Source organism: Maniola hyperantus, chromosome 16 (genome assembly GCF_902806685.2).
Source record: "Maniola hyperantus chromosome 16, iAphHyp1.2, whole genome shotgun sequence".
Lineage (NCBI taxonomy): Eukaryota > Metazoa > Arthropoda > Insecta > Lepidoptera > Nymphalidae > Maniola > Maniola hyperantus.
This window is the reverse complement of record NC_048551.1, coordinates 2300613-2323959: the sequence shown is the minus strand read 5'-3', so window position 1 is coordinate 2323959 and position 23347 is coordinate 2300613. Positions and strand designations below refer to the sequence as shown.

General features: G+C 36.8%; 1 protein-coding gene across 5 annotated transcripts in view; it reads right to left on the bottom strand.

Annotated features, from left to right (window-relative positions):
- The window catches only part of LOC117989409 (uncharacterized), a 31824-nt gene extending 9146 nt beyond the window's left edge, over positions 1–22678 (bottom strand). The window contains exons 1-5 of one of the 5 annotated variants that reach the window (XR_011237705.1): positions 22647–22678; positions 22080–22372; positions 18612–18809; positions 17638–17767; positions 15949–16080 (exon numbers count right to left, since the gene is read on the bottom strand). Coding sequence is in view for 1 of the 5 variants with exons in the window: in XM_034976766.2 (XP_034832657.1) it covers positions 13760–13788 (29 nt within the window). In the remaining 4 variants the exon portion in view is untranslated. The other 4 variants (XR_011237707.1, XR_011237706.1, XR_011237704.1 and 1 more) reach the window with 4 other exon arrangements.
- Positions 22679–23347: the final 669 nt, after the last annotated feature.

Below are 23347 nucleotides of genomic sequence, written 5' to 3'. Positions count from 1 at the left end.
ACGAAGGGGCAATGTGAAAATTACCGGGCCATGGCAGAACAATGTTTGGGAAACACTGACGTAGAGAAACATAGTTACGAACAAACATTTACCTAACAAAAGTTTTTGTGTAGACAATACTTCATCCCACAGTTGATGTGATGACAACAATTATCTAATAGTTACTATGATGGGTGGAAGCGTAACCGCAATATAAAACTAACATAACTGCCGAAGAAGGGACTATACACACTTGTCAGATTTTGTTCGACAAGATTCGGTACCTATAGATGTACCAAAACAGTTGGGTAAAGTAGTGTTGGACTCATCTCGTCGTCGTCCCAGACGTGTCGCAGGGAGCCGCTGGTTTCCCTGGCTGAAGTCCCTACAAGTGATCTATGTCCAACAGTGGACGTCTATTAGTTGATGATGATGATGATTCCACCAGTATTTTTAGGGTTCCGTACCCGAAGGATGCAAACCCTGTTATTAAGCCCCCACTGTCTGTCCATCCATCCGTCCGTCCGTCTGTATGTCAGCGGGCTGCAACTCGTGAACCGTAACCGGTAGAGAGTTAAAATTTCAACAGAATAGGTATGCCTTTGCCGCAACAAATGATAAAAATTTCAAAATGGCTGTCATAAAAATTAAAAAATAACGAATTTACATTTTTTTCTAAAGTTTGTTACTGAGATACAGCCCACTGACAGACAGACGGACGGATGGACGGACAGATGGACATCGAAGGCTATATATAAATAAAGTTTTTCGATAAAAAGAAACAGAAAAATCTATATCTAAAGAAAACAAGACTAGTTTACTACTAAGAGTATGCTTTTGCGGTCAACATAATATATAATTATATGAAATAGGAAAGTCTGTGAAAGCTTAGCTGTCAATTAGAAACTTCAGTTCGTAAGTGGACACTAAGTCTAGGGAACGAGTTTTCGGCCTATTCATGGGAAATAGTTTGCACAGGATATAACTAACATAACATACCTAGTATTAACTGATTAAGATTATTTTTAGGGTTCCGTGCATCTAAATTAAAACGGAACCCTTATAGGATCACTCGTGTCTGTCATCTGTCCGTCTGTTACAAACAATTTGCTCCGAATTCATTGGACCAATTAAGTTGAAATTTAGTACACACTAGCGACCCGCCCCGGCTTCGCATGGGTGGCAATGTAGATACTTAATTTAGTGTCACTTCCATACTAATATTATAAGCCGCCCTCCGTTTCGTTTTTTGCGCGTGATATTTGTTAATTTTCGATGGAAGCTTGATTTCTTCCGACATTTTGTTCAAATATCGTCATATTTCAACAAATTAACACAAACCAATATTAAACTATAGCTATAAACCTTCCTCTTGAATTACTCTATGTATTGGTGAAAACCGCATTAAAATCCGTTGCGTAGTTTAAAAGATCTACGCGTTCATACATACAGACAGCGGGAAGCGACTTTTTTTCATACTATGTAGAGATATGAATTTCTGAAGACGTGTAACCTGAATTTTGAGTAGGTATGCAGGTCACTTTTGGGGGACTCGTGATTTTTTATAATTTAAATTAGTTTAAAAGAAAATAGAAGAAAATTGAATTGATAGGTATATGTAAAACAAAATGCGAATGATAAATGTGAATTATCCCTAATCTTACAGTTTAATAATTCAAAACATAATGATGTATATATAAAGTGTTAAGTTTTCCGCCAAGGAAGTTGTTATTTTAGAAAACAAGAATTAAGTACCTCATCATCATCATGACCAACCCATTGCCAGCTCACTACAGAGCACGGGTCTCCCCTCAGAGTGAGAAGGGTTTTGGCCATAGTCTACCACGCTGGCCATGTGCGGATTGGTAGACTTCACACACCTTTGAGAACGTTATGGAGAACTCTCAGGCATGGTTTCCTCACGATGTTTTCCTTCACCGTTAAAGCAAGTGATATTTAATTACTGAAAACGCACATTAACGCTTAATCAAATTTAATTTGGTTTTTCGCAATTTGTAAACTAATTCGACAAAGTAGGCTTATGTCATTCAAATTGAGCCCCTAGCAGTGTCATCTTCACAGGCTTATATAAAATCTTTACTTGAAAGTGTCCAGTTGAAGAAATTAGTCAAAATAATCAGTTTGACGTGAGCTACTCACAAATTAGTCCACCATTTTAGTTCACCACTATTCATCTTACAAATTAACACTTTTGACCATCAGTAAGCGTAAAATTTTACCCATTCTGAATAAATAATTTGAGTTGTTTGAGTTTGAGTTTAATTCCTAAGGTCCAACTTCAAAGATATTTATTTAGGTAGGTAGAAGTTCGCTGCGTAACAGAGGACGTCTTTTAGAATGATATAAATCAGATAAGTACCGTCTGTGTACATAATCTGACGTTGCAGTAATCCCCGGCAGCGGGCGGTAGGTACAACACAGTTATATAACACAACCTACATAAGCCTTGTTGGAAATTACATCAATTTATGTCGACTCGCGTAAGAAAATATAGGAAATTAATTTCCGTTCAAAGTTACCTAGTAGTAGAAGTTTTAGAGTAAGTATGGAATTTTTGAAAATCCTTTCTTAGAGAGTATACCTACGAATATCCTCGGACTACTACGAAGCGATTCGCTTCCTCGTTTCTAATAGACTCTGTTAGGCATGGAATGTCCACTGTCCAGTGATATATTAGAAAGTACAGTACGCGGCAGAAACTAATGTACATCGGCCTTTAGAATGACATTCCGGTTTTGTAGAGCGTTGTCTCTGTCACTCATACGTCATACCTATATGGCGTTTTGTCGGTCTCAATGACAGAGACAACGCTCTACCAATTTGCTAAAGGTCGATGTACATTACTTTCGGCGGCGTACTGTATAATATCGAAATCTTTTGGCTACCCTTCCGGTAGCTACAATATTGGGATCTTCAAAAGAAGCTTGGTGTGATTGCAGACAAGCGCATGTGTATAGGTAGGTAGTAGGTATATTATTTAAAATCAAAGTGGTCAAGTGTGAGTCAGATTCGCGCACACAGGGTTCCGTACTACAGTCGTATTTTATCTACATTTTGCACGATAAATCAAAAACTATAATGCATTAAAATCTGATTGCTCTTTCGTATGAAACCCCACTTGGTACATTAATCTTACTTTGAAAGTTGAAAATACTTTTTTTTTGTGATTTAACCAAAAATTCAGGTTTCTCGGATTTTTCCCCTTACCTGCCAAATTTCAGGATTCTAGGTCAACGGGAAGTACCCGATAGGTTTCTTGACAGACAGACAGAAAACAAAGTGATCCTATACTTAATGGGTTTCGTTTTTCATTTTGAGGTACGGAACCCTAAAAATGCCTATAGATTGTGTATAATATGCGCAATTGTACATAATTAACATAGTTTCATATTATTCCATTTGGTTTGGTAATTACTTATCTTTACATGTAATTTCGTAGTTACCACAATAGTAGGCAACACAATTACAGACGGACATAATGTGATGTTTTGTAAGTAAATTATATGTTATTCATATACACTGCAGCTTGGTGATGCAATTTTTTTCCCTTCTCACGACATAAGCCTATCGTATATTATGATTTTTTCAATTACATACTTAAGCCTTTTTATCTACTTACCTATTGTTTTCAATACAATCGACCAAAACTATTCAAAATTTCCTGAAACGAGGTTTAGTTTTGATTGAAATCCGATTGCAAAATTTATATCGAACAAACTAACAAATTGCCAAACAAGAAAGCGAATTAATACCTATATTGCACTAGGTAGATATATTGCATTGTCATTTTGCCACCCAGTTCCAACCTATAGTTATTAATAAATTTCAAGTTTCTAGCTCTTCGGAGAGTTAGATAAAAAATTGATTGAAACTTTATTTAGAACAGACAAACAAACAGGTAGACAAGAAAGCCAGAGTTAATATTGCATTGTAATCCACCCCATCGTCATCCCACGGGGCTCATTATCTGTCTGTCCGGCCGTCAGTCTGTCAGCAGGCTGTATCTCATGAACCGTAATAGGTAGAAAGTTGAAATTTTCACCGAATGTGTATTTCCATTGCCGCTATAGAATAATAAAAATTTCAAAATGGATGCCATGAAAATTTAAAAAATTAAAAAGTATGTTAAAAAATACGACTGTAGTACGGAACCCTCGGTGCGCAACTCTGACTCGCACTTGGCCGGTTTTTTTTTAACTAGGTAGGTAGCAAAGATGTTTTACTCTTTTAAACTAAGCATTAAAATAATTCGATAAAGAGATTTCACATTAGAGAAGAAATTCAGACTATATGGTGCCTTATCATACATGAGCTGTTATGAGTTTATGACCAATTAGAACCATTGCTAATTAGAAATTCTATATACCACCTAATTATATCTAACTAAAAGGTAAAGATCAGAGGGAACATAATAGTTAGTACTGATTAACGCAACTGTTTCTCTATTATTAGAGGTACGTTATGCCTAGCGTGTCCACTGTCCATATGGACACAAAAATGGCCTGCGTTTGAGTGCGATCACACCGAATAGGAGATGATGGAGGTGGAGCGCGCCTGCCTAGAAGGCGCTTATTCACTCTTTCTTTTGAGGGTCCCAATATTATAGCTAGTATGGAAAGCAAAAGCCGAAAGGGCATTCCATATTCTAGCATTGCGTAGAAACGAGGAAGCGAATTGCTCCGTGCGAGTCCGTGATATTTCGACTATGTCAAAGTCAAAGTCAAATAGTTTATTCAAAATAGGTAATAAATTACACTTTTAGATGGTCGGTTGGTGCAGATGATAATTTTAAAGCTACGAGGGTTCCAAACGCGCCCAAATGTTTGGGCACATACCTTATTGCAAGTTTGTTGAATTAAAATCAAATCTAATTTGAAACAAAACAACTAATTTATAGTCTGACCATCACATATATCCGTAAAAGGAAGTATTTTCCAAGAACACGTTAAGCAGTGACCTAGGTAAGTCGAGCAAAATACCTAATTAGTATAACATTTGATGACCTCTCAAGAACAGTGGTGTGCGAGGTGACCTTACAAGTTCCGAGAGGTCCCGTGTTCGATCGTCGCTCGTTTATGTCAATTTGGAATAGCTGACCGTTCCATAACCCCTCCCTTAACTTCGCTTGGTTGGAATATCTGAAAATCGTTTCTAAGTCGGGGAGGGTAGTGGACATCCGCTAAGAAAGGATTTTGGAAAATTCATCCTCTATAGGGATGAAATAGGGGTAGAAATTTGTGCAGTCCGTGCGGACGAAGTCGCGGCCACAGTTAGTAAGAAATAATATATTTCTGAAGTGAATAAAACGTATACGATTTCACTTCATATTTACTTAAAATATTATCTATTAGCCAAAGTACAATATTTAAGTATAAAACTAAGTACCAGCAATAAACAGTTACTTAGAAGGACAGACTAAAATAATGTAAACATATTATTTAAATATAAACAAAATTGTTTATATTTTATTTATCTACAAATTCCTGCAAATTACAATAACTCACTAATTAAACTTATGTATCTGTGGTAAGTAATGATCTAATTAGGTTTGACAATTAATAAATTACAACTAGCTTATGCCCGCGACTTTGTCCGCGTGGACTACACAAATTTCGTACCCCTATTTTACCCCCTTCAGGGTTGAATTTTCAAAAATCCTTTCTTAGCGGATGTCTACTTCATAATATCTATCTGCATACTAAATCTCAGCCCGATCCGTTCAGTAGTTTGAGCTGTGCGTTGATAGTTGATATTTAGATTAGACTTTATTTTATTTTTATTTTTCATGTACCGAAATTGTAGTTACATAGTAGTAATAAATTAAGTTACATGGGAATTGGGAAATGCTTATCTGTTAACAGAGATCTCTTCCAGCTTCCCATTCAAGGTTGTGAGTAAGGAGTATTAAAGAGTGGAGTACTTTATACTTTGACGTGATATTTTTTACACCTTTTATTACCTGTTATCTCCCAAAGCCACCATGATCCAAACAAACATCTAAACAAACGTTCCTCCCAGTGTTGGGAATAATACGCAGATAAACTTTCAGCTTTTATAAAATAACGAAGGTCTGGCATGCGCAGGCTCGTAGTCCATAATGATTGAGCAAAGAATATATTTTACTCAGTTTGTCAAGCATCAGCGTTGCAGCTAGCGTAGGCACGTAATAATGAGCGTGTTACGTAAGTACACGTAAGTACAATACAGTTTAATTTTATAACTAGGTACGTACTACATTTAGTTTAATGTGTGTGTAAATTGGAAGGTTTTAATTATTGTTCATTTCCTTTGTTTGATTTTACACATTCATGATCATGATCAAGCCAACGCCGGCTCACTGCAGGACACGGGTCTCCTCTCAGAGTGAGAAGGGTTTGGCCATAGTCTACCACGCTGGCCATGTGCGGGTTAGTAGACTTCACCACACCTTTGAGAACATTATGGAGAACTCTCAGGCATGCAGGTTTCCTCACGATGTTTTCCTTCACTAAAGCAAGTGATATTTATTTAATTAAAACGCACATAGCTCCGAAAAGTTAGAGGTGCGTGCCCGGGATCGAACCCCCAACCTCCGATTAGAAGGCGGACGTCCTAACCACTAGGCTATCACAGCTATGATTTTGCACATTAACCATTACTAATACCACAGAGTATAAGAATGATATGTTATTGGCATACGGCTGCTATAATTGCTGAAAGGACGACCTGGACATCCATCTATATACATACCATAAAGTCAGTCTGTCTGTTTGTTACGTTTTCACGGTTATAAGGCTAAACGGATCTTAATGGAGAAATTTTACTTTTCAATTTGACATTAAGATTAAGAACAAGAAGAACAAATAGAAGCGGGAGCGCAGTGAGCGCAATTTTTTCTGTTATAACAAGAAAAAATTTAAAGCGACAGTTAGCATCCGCTGAGATTTTTGTCTCTCTCATTTGTATGGGATTACAACAAAGAGAGCGCTATCCTAACTTTTTCCGCGAGTAGAGTATAAGTAATACAAATTATAGACGACGGGCCAAAAAAAGGAGTGTAATGTTTCAGAGTTCATGTATGTGAGTTTCTTTAACTTCTAAATGCCTGAACATATTTGGATGTATGCTTAGAATCTTCGGGTACGGAACCCTAAAAATTACGATTGGTCCAATCGCTTGCGCTTACGGTTTGGACCAATGACAATGTTTAGGCCAATGACTTAAGATTGTCCCAGTTAATGAATAGGGCAGAAAATGACGGTCATGAGAAAGTGGGCTCGGGGCTACCTAGTACCTACCTAGGTGTCGTATCGTTGAATTCAAGACTGCTTAAATGATTTTAATCGTTGTTTCATTACTGATAGAGTTGATTTTAGTTTGATAGCAATTGAGTTTTAGTAGATATCATTTGTATTTGTATTTGTTACGTTGTGTAAATTTAAGTATAATCTTAATCCATACTAATATTATAAATGCGAAAGTGTGTCTGTCCGTCTGCTAGCTTTTCACGGCTCAAAAACTTAACCAATTTTGATGATATTTGGTACAGAGTTAGTTTACATCCCGGGGACGGACATAGGCCAAGAAAGTTTACATCCCGGGGACGAACATAGGCCAAGAAAGTTTACATCCCGGGGACGGACATAGGCCAAGAAAGTTTACATCCCGGGGACGGACATAGGCCAAGAAAGTTTACATCCCGGGGACGGACATAGGCCAAGAAAATCAAAGAGTTACCTACCACGGGATTTTTAAAAACCCATCCGTTTAACCGATTTATACGAAACTAGCTTATGCCCGCGATTTGTCCGCGTGGACTACACGAACCCTTATTTCAACCCGCAAGGGGGGTTAATTTTTTAAAATTATTTCTTACGTAGTTTCTTACGTACGCTATTATGACGTAGACATCCGCTAAGGATGTCTACGTCATAATAGCTATCTGCATGCCAAATTTCAGCCAATCCGTCCAGTAGTTTAAGCTGTGCGTTGATAGATCAGTCAGTCAGTCACCTTTTCTTTTTACTTATATATTCAGATTTGGTACAGAGGTAGCTTGCGTCCTGGTAATTGATATAGGCAACTTTTTATTCCGGAAAATCAGAGTTCCTAAATCCACGATACGAAGTCGCGGGCATCATTTACTTACAAAATAAAGTATTTTTGCTTTGTTGTTATAATATATGCTCGTTATATAAATATTATTGACATTTGATACCTATCATACCTACCTACTGTGCTGTAATCAGATGTCTTATACCTACCTAGGCATAGGTATTAAGCCGTCATGCTTGAAGACTGCCTCTAGTCTAGCATTGCTACTAATATCAGGTCACAAGCAAAAACAAAATTAGTTTTAGTTCAGTTTTAGTAGCCAAAACATACGAGTAAGTACGGAACCCTAAAAGAGCGAGGCCCAACTCGCACTTTCTTCATGATCAACCCATCACCGGCTCACTACAGAGCGCGGGTCTCCTCTCAGAATGAGAAGCGTTTTGGCCAAAGTCTACCACGCTGGCCATGTACGGATTGGTAGACTTCACACACCTTTGAGAACATTATGGAGAACTCTCAGGCATGCAGGTTTCCTCACGATGTTTCCTTCACCATTAAAGCAAGTGATATTTAATTAATTAAAACGCACATAATTTCGAAAAGTTAGAGGCCCGGGATCGAACCCCCGACCTCCGATTAGAAGGCGGACGTCCTAACCACTAGGCTATCACTGCTTTGCTCTTTCGCACTTTGCTGGAACTAAAATTTATTTATTGCGAATCTGGGTAAACAGTAGAGATGTTACAAAAACAAAAAGGTACTTATACAGCCAAATTCTGCCTATTAGCATGCAATATGTTATGATAATATACCTAACAACGTGTTCATAGTTTTGATAAAATTAGTCACATTAAATACTTCACAAAAAAAATAAAAAATAATAGTAGGTATTACAGGTTTTTCTTTTACGACAAACGTAATATTCCTGCTTTAGCAACATTACGGTTCATCATGATCCACCCATCGCCGGCTCACTACAGAGCACAGGTCTCCTCTCCGAGTGAGAAAGGTTTTAGCCATAGTCTACTACACTAGCCAAGTGCGGCTTAGCAGATTTCACACGAGGTAATAAAACCTCAGCTTGCCGTGCCGAGATGTTACATAGTAACCATACATTATCTAAAATCTTGTATAATAATAAAAGTTACTTATTTCCTATGGGTATTTACATAGGTATAAAACCGAATCACAAATAAACAAAATATTATCTCAACGCAATTTACGAGACAACAAATTTCCAAATAAACACACATTGAAAGACAATTCTGAATTATTATATTGAACTGTGGCCCTACCGCGGTTGTTTGACAGCTACAATGTCACGATCGCAATCATCTCTGATTGGTTAACGCTCGCTCACTATTGGCCACAATGCATTGTTGCAACAAGAATCGTACAAATTCAGCCAATCAGAACAATTGAGATTGTAATAATGATTGATGCAGGTTTTAGACAATCGCCCTACTGGGGCCCTACCGCGGTTGTTTGACAGCTACAATGTCACGATCCCAATCATCTCTGATTGGTTAACGCTCGCTCACTATTGGCCACAATGCATTGTTGCAACAAGAATCGCACAAATTCAGCCAATCAGAACAATTGAGATTGTAATAATGATTGATGCAGGTTTTAGACAATCGCCCTACTGGGGCCCTACCGCGGTTGTTTGACAGCTACAATGTCACGATCCCAATCATCTCAGATTGGTTAACGCTCGCTCACTATTGGCTACCATGCATTGTTGCAAGAAGAATCGCACAAATTCAGCCAATCAGAACAATTGAGATTGTAATAATGATTGATGCAGGTTTTAGACAATCGCCCTACTGATCTTTTAGACACATCTCCGACTATATTTTATAGTAGTGGTAAATAATACATGAAGGTAAAACCGTTTTAGATACAGTGTACATATTATGTAGGTATAATGAAAATCAATAACGCATGAAAATAATAGTTGTGCTATTGATTACAGTTTCCTATTTACATTTCAATTAATATTGTGATGTATTGCTTCATTGGAAACCTACCTAATACTGAAAACGAACGTAAAAATTTATAAAAAAACGAGCCAAACTTGTTTTTCCTTACTAAAACTCTGTCACTGTTTGTCTGTATTTGCTTTTCAAAGGAATAGCTAGCTAATACTTCAATAGTGCATTAATCATCCCTACTGAATGATTTTGTGGGTTGAATCGTCATTGGCATAGAGTTATGATACTAGGTAATTGGTATCTATCTACCTACTTATACAATTTGACAATAAGTAACAACCAATCCATCTGTAATTTGTCTACTAACTACCTACTACTGTCTAAGTTACTTAGAAACGTCTTGACGTCAAGGTCAAAAAGACCATAATATTATAAATAATTTTTGACAAAATATATGCATAAAATCAGCATTGCTATGTTGTATATTATGTAATGTGATATATTACAGGTATAAGATATTATAACGCGTAAAATTAAACTGCTCACGCGCCATTTTAACTTTGTGCGATTTTAGTTCTCATTTTAAAGGTGAACCGTACTTTTGACATGACAGTTGACCCATAGAGCTAAAATGGCGCGTGAGGAGTAATTTTTTACGGACTATAGACTGATTTATATCAATTTCGGCCGTTAAAAAATGGTAGAGTCAAAACCAAAACTAATGACGACAACAAAAAATGTTATAAATTCAAAGAGTTAAAAAAGCCTATTGGTAGGTATGAGACGTATGTTAATTTTATATGTAGTAGGTACATAATGAATTGCATAGTTTTGCATACCTAATGCTTCTTTTATTTTAACTTAACGTACTTGAACACTTGAACGTCAAGTTCTTACGCGTGTTTTGAAGGTCTAGGGAAGCACTATTTTTTTCAAAACGTAGAGATTTTGAGCGTGTTAGGGCAAGCCAGACCTTCGTCATTTAAATTAAAGCCGAATGTTTCTCTGCTATCTTTTCACGGCCCAACAGTTTAAGCGATTTTGATAAAATTTGGTACAGAGTTAGCGCGAAGTCGCGGGCATCCTCTAGTAAGAATATGTGTATATATGCTAAACCTGCTATAATATGTTAGTAGTTTAGGTATTATAATGTGTTTAGTTCCGCATGTTACCGTGTAATGAACCACAATTCGTGTAATGGACATAATGGGACCGGGAATCATCTCCACAATGGACATTTTACTACGTCATATTCATTATTATACAGCAGTCTAGAAATTAAGTAGAATAGTGTGAATGTCAATGTTTAGTTAATCTTTTTACGCGACTACGGCAAAGCCAAAAGGGTTATGATTTTGGCAGTGTACCTAGATTTGGCAGAGTACCTAGATATTCTAAACCTGCCATAATAATAGTAGTTTAGGTATTATAATGTGTTTAGTTACATAATGAGATCGCAAATCATCTCTACAATGGACATTTAACTACGTCATACTCATAATATACATAATATACAGCAGACTAGAAATTAAGTAGAATGTCAATGTCAATGTTTAGTAAACTTTTTACCCGACTACGGCAAAGGGTTACATTTTGATGTAGGGTTGTGATTTTCTTGTGTTTTTGGTATTATTTGGATAACTTTACAATTTCCAAAAAGTCATCTTAGTTAAAATCTGAGAAAAAGAAATAATTTTAAAAACTAGGTCAACCTGATATCCCGAGAGAGAGAGTCATAGTTAAAAACCTAAATCCTGGCATACGAAGTCGCAGAAAAACTAATTTATTACATACATACTAACTGTTTATGTATCATGTATTTGTAGAATAATACCTATATCCTTGGACATAATAAATTATGACGTTACAATGCGAACGAGATTTTTTGCTCGATGTTTAGGGTTCCGCGCACCAAAACGGACGAACAGACAGACATATAGAGAACGAAGTGATCCTGCAAGGATTCCGTATGTATCAGTTTTGAAGTGCGGACCCTAAAAGCTAAGTCCCTAACTAGGTATAAGGAAGCACAGTTTTTTACAAATCAGCAGTAAACATTTAAAAAACAAACTTTGTTTTGTCTCACATACAAGGGATTACACATACATGATTCAGAAACGGCCAAGTATAGTACTTAATTTAACGAAATTTTGGACATGTTTCTTTCCAAGACACGGAACCTTTGGTGGTCGAGTCTGACTCGCACTTGGCCGGGTTTCCGTTATTACATCTTATCGTTTTTACATTACATGAATACAATACAAATAGTAATTTAATTGGTAATTATTGGCAATTAAAATGAACTTACCTAGTAGGTAGGTATGTTGATCCACAGGTACATCTTCTATATATAAAAATGAATCGCTAAATGTGTTGCTCATCGCAAATCTCGAGAACAGCTGAACCGATTCCGCTAATTCTTTTTTTATAATATTCCTTGAAGTAGGAGGATGGTTCTTACGGAGAGAAAAATTTAGTTCAATTTTCTAAACTCCACCCGAGCGAAGCCGGGGCAGGTCAGCTAGTAGTTAATAAATCTTCACTTAAGTGCAACACCAAAATGGTTTTAAATGGTTTACTATAATAATTACATTGCTTATGTATTGCATATTTATATAATACTAGATGATGCCCGTGACTTCGTCCGCGTGGATTTAGGTTTTAAAAAATCCCGTGGAAACTCTTTGATTTTCCGGGATAAAAATTATGCCCGGGACGCAAGCTATCTCTGTACCATATTTCATTAAAATCGGTTGAACGGATGAAAAGCTAGCAGACAGACGCACTTTCGCATTTATAATATGAGTATGGATAGTATGGATTGTAGGTAGGTACCATTTGTTTTGCTGTGGTTCTTGTTGGTTCTTCTCAGTAGGATTTGCTTTCCGAACCAGTGGTAGAGTCTTAACAATTGACATAATAGTATCATAAGTGTCCTACATAAATAAATAAAAGAAATAAATAAATAAATTTCATTTCATTTCATTTCATTGGCGATCAATCTTTAATGGTAACCGTGTACCGTAACTTAACTTTAACCACCTGTCATGTATGCACAGTTAACGTTAACTTTAAAAGTTAAACTCAGATGCTCTATTGTAACTTTTTAAGATAACATTAAGTATGCCTAAATCTGCCATTTAGTAGATATATGGAAAATTTCCATGTAAAATTTTGGCAGATTAACATAACTCGAATGTCACATTTTTTAGGGTTCCGTACCTCAAAAGGAAAAACGGACGGAAAACCCCTTATAGGATCACTTTATTGTCTGTCTGTCTGTCTGTCGGTCTGTCAAGAAACCTACAGGGTACTTCCCGTTGATCTAGAATCATGTAGTTTGACAGGTAGGTTATAGCAGACATTAGGAGAAAAATCAATGAAAACTGTGTAAGTATTTGTGGTTACATCACACAAAAGAAATTAAATTGTGGTCATAAACGAATAATAAGTATTTTCGTTATTATATTATATATAGTATATTTATCATATGAAAGGTCTTCACCTGTGCATTCTAAAACAGATTTTTATTTATTTTCACGCATCATAGTTTTTGATTTATCGTGCAAAATGTCGAAAAAATACGACTGTAGTACGGAACCCTCCGTGCGCGATCCTGACTCGCACTTGGTCGGTTTTTTGAAAAGAAAAACTTACGTACACGGCACAGTTCACATTTTTTAAACCCAAAAACAATTTCTAATCACAAACGCAAAAGCGATAGAAAAAATGAAAATAGCACTATAAGAGCCGTATAAAGGCACGTTAAAAGAAAACTTTCGCTGACTTACTTCAAACTAGTTTGGACGGTGGCCGACATTGTGGACGAGCGCGCCGCGACGCGAATATACGCTCACTGTTGTTAGAACGCTATACGCTGTAACTGAGACTTGCTAATTATATAGAGTTGTTAATACCGGAGCCACTAAAGTCGAATTTTTGATTATACATACCCGGCTTTACTCACGGAGCAATAGTAGAACATATTCATAATTCGGGTACGACGCGTAGTGCGTAGAATTATGAATACGTAACTACGGACGGATTATTATTTGTAAATTATGAATCCCTTCGCAGTAACATCGAAGGTGGTACCTACGTCTTGATACGCAAAGACGCGGGTTGCAACAACCGTGAGAAGATCGCTGTGTTTACCGCTTGGCTCTTTATTTCCACATGCCTTTAGAGCGGGGGCACACGGTGCGTTGCGGCGGCGGTGCGGCGCCGGAGCGGTGTCGCTGCGTCGTCTTACATTACGTTACGTTAAATGTAGGTTTTGTCTGGTAGGAGGCTTCGGCCGTGGCTAGTTACCACCCTACCGGCAAAGCCGTGCCGCCAAGCGATTTAGCGTTCCGGTACGATGCCGTGTATAAACCAAAGGGGTATGGGTTTCATAAAAACTGCCATACCCCTTCCAGGTTAGCCCGCTGTCATCTTAGACTGCATCATCTTTTACCATCAGGTGAGATTGCAGTCAAGGGCTAACTTGTATCTGAATAAAAAAAAAATGTACGCCTTTAGAGATATCTCATCTCCATCAATGTTTATCTCGTGACAAACCTGATAAGAGGATGCACTATGATCCTACAGCATCGTGTATTTCGTTATTTCCGGGATAAAACGTAGGTTGCGTCACTTTTCAGGTCTTTAACCATAACCATGCAAATAATCACGCCAATCATGACATAGTCAAACGTTAAATGACAGATTCATTTAACGTTTGACTATGTCATGGATTGATAAATTAGTGACACACTTAAACGTCTTTCAAACACGTGTAGCAGCTCTATAGGAATCCCCTCGCAGTAACATCGAAGGTGGTACGTCTTGATACGAAAAGACGCGGTTTGCAACAACCGTGAGAAGATCGCCGTGTTTACCGCTCGGCTCTTTGTTTCCACTTCTGCGTTAAATGTATGCCTTTAGAGATGGGCGCGTTTGGAACCCTTGTAGCTTTAGTTTTAAGTTTGCGTAATAATTATCACCACTATATCTAACAAATCTAACACCATACCAGACCATCAATAAGAGTAATTTATTACCTATTTTGAATAAATCATTTCACTTTGACTTTGACTTTGATATATCGCCATCAATGTCAAGCTGTCAAGCCCCATAAGCAGATGCACTATGATCCTAATGATACTGAAGCTTGTATTCATTGGGATCGTCTGTCTGTCTGTAGGTATCTCATGAGCCGTATAATAATAGGTAGAGAGTTGAAATTTTCACAGTTGAGTGTGTATTTATATTGCCGCTATAACAACAAATAATTTAAAAAATTAAACGGCTGACGTACGGAACCCTTTGCGTACGAGTCCGACTCGCACTTGCCCGATTATTTGATTTACATGCCTGTCATTTTGTCATTTTTAGGGTTCCGTACCTCAAAAGAAATAACGGAACCCTTATAGGATCACTTTGTTGTCTGTCTGTCTGTCTGTCTGTCTGTCTGTCTGTGTCTGTCAAGAAACCTACAGGGTACTTCCCGTTGACCTAGAATCATGAAATTTGGCAGGTATGTAGATCTTATAGTTGACATTTGGGGAAAAATCTGAAAACCGTGAATTTAGGGTTAGATCACACAAAAAAATTAAATTGTGATCATGAACTAATAATTGTATTTTCAATTTTCTAAGTAAGTTAACTATATCAAATGGGGTATCATATGAAAGGTCTTCACCCGTGCATTCTAAAACAGATTTTTATTTATTTTTATGTATGATAGTTTTTGAATTATCCTGCAAAATGTCGAAAAAACACGACTGTAGTACGGAACCCTCATTGCGCGAGCCTGACTCGCACTTGGCCGGTTTTACTACCTATTGTTATAGCGGCAACCGAACCTCTGTATAAAATTTTAATTCTCTACCTATTACGTATCATGAGATACAGCCCGCTGACAGACAGACAGAAAGACAGACGGTGGCCTAGTAATAGAGTCTTCGAGTCCGGAACCCTAAAAACGATACTTACTTACCTAGGGGTAGCAAAAGAGGTAAAGGCGGTAGGGGATGCTAGCGGCCGCGGTAGGTCACGTATTGCACTTCTCGACTCTCCTGGATGACTTGCATCGTGTTGTAGACCAGAAACAGCAGGTAGATGTTAAGACCTGTAAAGAAATGAACGCTTTATTAGAAAACTAGCTTATGCCCGCGACTTCGTCCGCGTGGACTACACAAAATTTAAACCACTATTTTACACCCTTAGGGTTGATATTTTAACATATTATGACCTTAATAAAATATGTCATACTGCTACTTGCAAAAATATTAACTACAAAACTTCTTTATAGACACTTCAAAACTGACAGACTTTCATACAAACTTCAAACCCCTATTTTACCCCTTTAGGGGTTTAATTTTGCAAAATCCTTTCTTAGCGACCGCCTACGTCATAATAGCTATCTGCATGCCGAATTTCAGCGCGATCCATCCAGTAGTTTGAGCTGTGCGTTGATAGATCAGTCAGTCAGTCAGTCAGTCACCATTTCCTTTTATATAATATATAGATATAGATATAGACTATTCTTCTTCTCAATCGTTCACTCTTGACAGAGTGGTCGTGGCTATGAATTCTTCACTGCTGCTCGTGCGATCTCCCTCCAGCGACTACTGTTGGTGGCATTATGTGCATACACGGAGAAAGGCGTGTTTGTTGCAGAGCGGATTAAGTCCGTCCACCTGGTTTGGGGAACGGCCACGTGGACGTGTGCCCTCCACTCGACCATGTACCACGAGGTTTTCGATGGTACCACTCTTCCTTGTGATGTGCCCAAAGAACTTGAGGCTTTGCAACTAGTGACGAGAGCTTTTGATTTATTATATTTTATATAGAAAACTATAAAAATATGTTCATGTTATTGTTTTACTAGGAACTCACCTACTTTAATCGTCTCTAAACTTATTTTCGATTCCAGTTCCAATAAAATAATAATCAAATATTTATAAAATTATTAATTGTGGAATATATGGATACAGCCACATTTTAAAAATAAGTATGCTTCGGATACAATACAACCACATTTTAAAAACAGCTAAGTAATCTAACTATATTAAGTTGTTTTTTTTTTTGTTCAAGCAGGCAGAATCTAAATAATATCTGTCCCGGCTGCACTCACATGTTTAGTCGACGTTAGCCCGACTAGTTTCGAACCCATCCGGGGTCCTTTTTCAAGCGAGTCCGTTCGCGCACGCGCCGCGGTTTTGACCGAAAGTCAAAAACTCAAAACTACTCGGCAACTAGTGCAGCCGGGACAGCTGATATTATTTAGAATGGAAATCACTCACGGTAGTTTAAACGCTAAAACAGGCAGAATCTATTTACCGACTCTATCCAACCGATCAAGAATTTAGATTTTTTACTCTACCGAGAAAAAGCCTGTATATCTAAGGAAGATATTGCTATTATTTTTCAGTAGGCATTCGAATAAATGAAACTAAATTGCATTCTGCAACTTACTTAAACTTTAAAAAAATAAATTCTCGATCGTTTATGTTTGTTTGGTTTATTAATTTAACTAGGAAGTCCAGTGTTCTATCTAGAATAAGTAAGTATATTGTATTAGTAGGTAATGTAGGTACCTACCTATAAAAATACTCTATAATCTATCAGATGATTACTGAATATCGGAAAATTACAGAAAAATCTAGCTATCACTGAAACTCACCAAAGAAGATGAAGTATATAATGTTCTCCACGTATTCTCTGAAGTCAAAGTATATGAGGTCCACACACAGGGTCAGGATTTGGAACAGCGTACCAAAGTAAAAGTAAATTTGTAGAAGAACAAGGTTTTTCTGAAAAAAAAAAACAAAGATTTTTAACTGAATTTGATTTGGGGTTTGAAAAAGCGGTTATAGAACTTTTCAAGTGTACCTTGTTTTTTTATTCTTTGTAATATTGTGCAAATCTGGGAAAATTCAGAATCATTATCTTTCAGGAACAAATATGAAGTAAATGAGTATTTTTGAGTTTCAATTTTTCAAAGTTTTTATGGAAAAACATGTAGATGCATAAGTGTTATGCCCGCAAAACTCATTACTATAAGCTTTCGATGTATGATTAGTCTACTATTTTCGAAAAAAAAACCGGCCAAGTGCGACTCAGGCTCGCACACTGAGGGTTCCGTACTACAGACGTATTTTTTCGACATTTTTCACGATAATTCAAAAACTATGATGCATAAAAATAAATAAAAATCTGTTTTAGAATGCACGGGTAAAGCCCATTCATATGATACCCCACTTGATATAGTTATCTTACTTCGAATATTGAAAATACGAATTCATGTAATAAGTTCATGACCACAATTTAATTTTGTTTTTGTGTGATCTAACCCTAAATTTTTCCACGGTTTTCAGATTTTTCCCCAAATATCAACTATAAGATCTACCTACCTGACAAATTTCATGATTCTAGGTCAACGGGAAGTACCCTGTAGGTTTCTTGACAGACAGACAGGATAAAAAGTAGTCTATGTCACTCTCCATGTCAAAAAATCACGTCGATCTGTTGCTTCGTCGCGACGTGATTGAAGGAAAAAACCAACAAACAAACACACTTTCGCATTTGTAATATGGTTAGTGAATTATAATGAATGGATACCTAAGCAATATTTAGTTACGCTCAAATAACCGTTACCTTATGAGCTCCAACCAGCAGTATGATGGTGATGATCACATCAATCGCCACAAAAGCGATTGTCAACGGTATATGAAGCACAGGATCTAAGGGTGCAGCTTCCTTGTCCACTTCCTGGGTATCTTCTGTATCCCTCGCACTTGTTATCCCTTCAACTAGTAGGAAGAGGAGGAAAGGGACTGATAGGAGAGAAAGAACCTGGAAATGCAAGAGAGACTCCTATTTAATATCAGAATCACAAACCTCAGGTATAAGTAGGTAACTGATGTTTTACAAAAATAAACGTTTCTTTCTTTTCTTTTAGGATTTAGGTATAAATGGTATCTTATTTATATAAAAGGAAAAGGTGACTGACTGACTGACTGACTGACTGATCTATCAACGCACAGGTCAAACTAATGGACGGATCCACGCTGAAATTCGGCATGCAGATAGCTATTATGACGTAGGCATCCGCTAAGAAAGGATTTTTAAAATTCAACCCCTAAAAGGGTAAAATAGGGGTTTGAAGTTTGTATGAAAGTCTGTCAATTTTGAAGTTGTCGATATTGTCTATAAAGAAGTTTTGTAGTTAATATTTTTGCAATTAGCACTATGACATATTTTATTAAGCTCATATTATGTTAAAATCTCATAGTTACAGATCAACCCTAATAAATAAATAAATTAGAGTTTATTCAGCTCACAAAACAAGAAAACACAAAAAAAAAGCAAAACATACAAACCAAATGTTACAAATTAAAAAATTAAAACTAGGTAAGCTTAAAACTACGAGCTCGACAGTACTAAAAAGAAAAATGATGTCTTGTTTGAGCTGAAAAGGCTACTGCCTCAGCATGATGCTGCAGTATTTGACTACTGCAGCGCTGATTTTCAGGCAGAGCCCTAGTGTCACGACCCGACTACGAAAGTGTTCTCTATAATATAAAAATCAACTAAAATAAAAATAAAAAACTTCATTATCAGTAGAGTAATGAATATGATATATATATACATATAGGGTATTACATATATACTTATACACATGTAAACTTATACACATACAAAGTGTAGGTACGACATGTTTTTGATGTAGGGAATGCCATTATTCTGTTTGTGTAGACTACCTGCAGGGAACTAAAAAATCTTTTGGTAGACCACTTGACCACCATAATATAGAATAAGTAGTTTATTATAATATGACATAGTGTAGTATAGTCAGAGATAAGTATCGTGTGTTGTAGTGCGTGTAAGATAAAAATAATAAAAATAAAAAAATAAAAATATCTTTATTTAACAAAAACACGTTATTTTGGCGCCGGTTACTAGTGGTCTCCACACTAGGTTAAACCTGTCACGTGGAGACCATATATGATTTCCTAGTGGGTTTTACTGAGGACTAGGAAAGTTTAGCGGTTAGAATATTTTATATAATATTACTAATTACAGTTACAAAGATACAAACAAATATAATATGATGATGAATGAAAGGAGTGATAAATAAATAAACAAATATTTATTTATAATATATATGTATAATAAACAAATAAACATTTATAATATTATAATATTATTATCTTATATTTTTATATCTTTATCTTATATCTTTATCATTAGATCTGGAATAGTCGTTTAACCCTGTGATTTTTGGCTTTCTAAAACATATTTTTTTAAAGTTTTTTTAAAAGAAATTGTAGATCTTAGCATTCTGATTGGGGTGGGAGATCATTCCAGATCTTACAGGCTAATGGTGTTAAATAGGGGTTTCAAATTTGTGTAGTCACCGCGGACGAAGTCGTGGACATAAGCTAGTAAGTAATTAAAAGTCACGGAATAACAAATTCCCTTATCTCTACAAGTTTACATAACAATAATATTTACGTTTGAAATGAAGAAAGATAAAACAAAATAAAATTCCCAATGAAATTATTTCGGCCAAAACAAAAACATCTCTTCGAATTCTGAGAAGCTGATCTCTTATTAAAGAGTCTGCAACTGGTTTATCCGGTTGTATACTTAATATGAATTTCGTGTTTTTATTTTTGTTGTGATGATTCCTCGAAGGAAGGTCAAGGCATGACGTGGTTTTTGTTTTGAGATACTTTCAAATCAATATATATATTCACATACTTAATAGTTGACATATTAATACCGGGTGTAAAAAGAAAGCTCAGAGTCACTCAGCGGGCGATGGAGAGAGCTATGCTTGGAGTTTCTCTACGTGATCAAATCAGAAATGAGGAGATCCGTAGGAGAACTAGAGTAACCGACATAGCTCAGCGGGTTGCGAAGCTGAAGTGGCAATGGGCAGGGCACATAGTTCGTACAACCGATAGACGTGGGGGTCCCAAGGTGCTGGAATAGCGACCTCGCACCGGAAGACGCTTCGTTGGAAGACCCCCCACTAGGTGGACGGACGACATCAGACGAGTCGCAGGGAGCCGCTGGATCCAGGCGGCACAAGACCGTGGCGTGTGGAAGTCCCTACAAGAGACCTATGTCCAGCTGTGGACGTCTATTGGTTGATGATGATGTAAACAGAACGCTAACAAAAACTTAGCGTTAAACACAATCCAATACCAATAACCATTTGCCTCATTTTATAGTTTTAGTGATTTAGTATTTTTCAAACCCACTATGTATAGCGTGCAAAACTCGGGTCTATGCCCCGCCTACGACGCGGCATTGACTCTGTGCGGCCTACTTACGGAACGTTCGTTTACCTCTAGCGTTAGTCAGATGTTTTATTTGCAATATATCGTGAACTTTTACAAAATATATCATTATGATTGATGATAATAAATTATATATTTAGAATAACTTAACGTAGGAAGTCAATAGCTGGTGCCTCCTACTTCATTCGCATGGATTTAAGTTTTTAAAAATCCCCTGGGATCTCTTCGATTTTCTGGGATATTAAGTAGCCTATGTCACTCTACAGGTCTTTAAATATATCCGTACAGACAGACAAGCTGATACACTCTCGCTTATATAACCTCATACCAGAACTTGGATAACATTATATCCAGGATTCGCTAACTCAGTATATTACACCGACGAGCTCATATTTCTACATTGCTGCTTCACTGTTTTTTTGTAGAAAACCTTCAATTGATTAAAAACAAATGTCAAATCCGCTCGGTGGCTATCATGTAGTATATTGTGTTAGATCTGAGTCCCTAAGCGAATCACCGATGATAGAATAAGTACCTACCTTTTTTTTATTTTTATTCATTATAGGCAAACGCTTGACCGCAATCACACCTGATGGAAAGTGATGATGCGGCCTAAGATGGGACGCGTTTACCTAGAAGATGCCTATTCACTCTTGTTTTAAGGATACCCGGGTTGTAGTTGGTAGGAAACACATATCGTGGAAGAGTATTCCAAACCTTAGCCATGCGTATGAGGAATGATGACGCAAAACGTTTCGTGCGTGTAGATGGGATGTCGACATAAGGATCCACCTAACATAAGGGACCTACTTACCAAATTGACATATCCAAAAATAATAACACCTTTTCTAATGGGCACACAAAAGCAGCACTTCTTCACAACTGGACATTTCAGTTTTTCAAAGTCGCAACACTTCATAATTATTTTATTTTATTTACAAGTTATTAAATTGCGGCTTTTTTCTGTGTACCTAGGTTATCTTTATCTACACATCATCGTTTCAACTACCTACTACTTATCTACTCATATTTTAATAATAAAATTTGTATTCCACCTAAAATTACAAAAAACACTGTTTTATATGATTTAAGTTTTTTCCGTTATACCTGTAATAAATATCGAACGCTAATTATTAAATTGAAATATTACAGAAAATAAAACATGTAAAAAATACACAAATGAAATATTTTCCAGGAATTTGTAGAGCTCTGCACTAAAAAAACAATGTTTAGAAAATGTGTCTAAGTACATTTTTTGAATGAATAAATAAGCAAATAATATTTTATTCAAATGAACCAGGTTTTTTAAGTAAAGAAGGCACAATTTTTTTTTTAACTAACGTGATTTAGTGGAATTACGTTTGAATTAACTTCAACGAACCTAGTTTGAACCTCTTCACTGGAATAATTCTTTGCGATAGGACTAGAGATGGGCATTACTGCTACTTTTAAATCAGTTTCATAATTCATTTGGTGAAATTATTTTTTCTTCAGTGATTTCGCAGGTGATTTTTCACGTAAAGTGATTTTTAGATTTTCGCATTTACAATCATTATCGTAGAGCGTTGTCTTTAAACGTCACACAGGTATGAGTGACAGAGACAACGCTCTACGAAGCCGAACTTCCTAAAGGTCCATGTATAATATTTCCTGCGGGCTACTGTATTTCATTTTGCCTGCTACATTTAATTAAAATAAACCATATGTGGATTCAGCTGGAGTATACAATCTCATGTAAAAAAATTGTAAGATAAACTTAGAATTAAAAAAAACTAGTTGTCTTCTCTTTCTAACACAAAGCAATGCGAGTTTGCTCGCTTGCACACTTTTTAGCGAAGGGTTAGTGATAACTGGATAACTGATAATGCACGCGCGTTTAGAAAATAAAAGTAGGTAAATTTTTTTTTGAAGGACCCCCCGCTAGGTGGATGGGCGACATCAGACGAGTCGCAGGGAGTCGCTGGATTCAGGCAGCGCAAGACCGTGGCGTGTGGAAGTCCCCATAAGAGATCTATGTGGACGTCTGTTGGTTGATGATGATGATGATGACCTGCGAAACGGTCCATTCCTACTGGACACAGC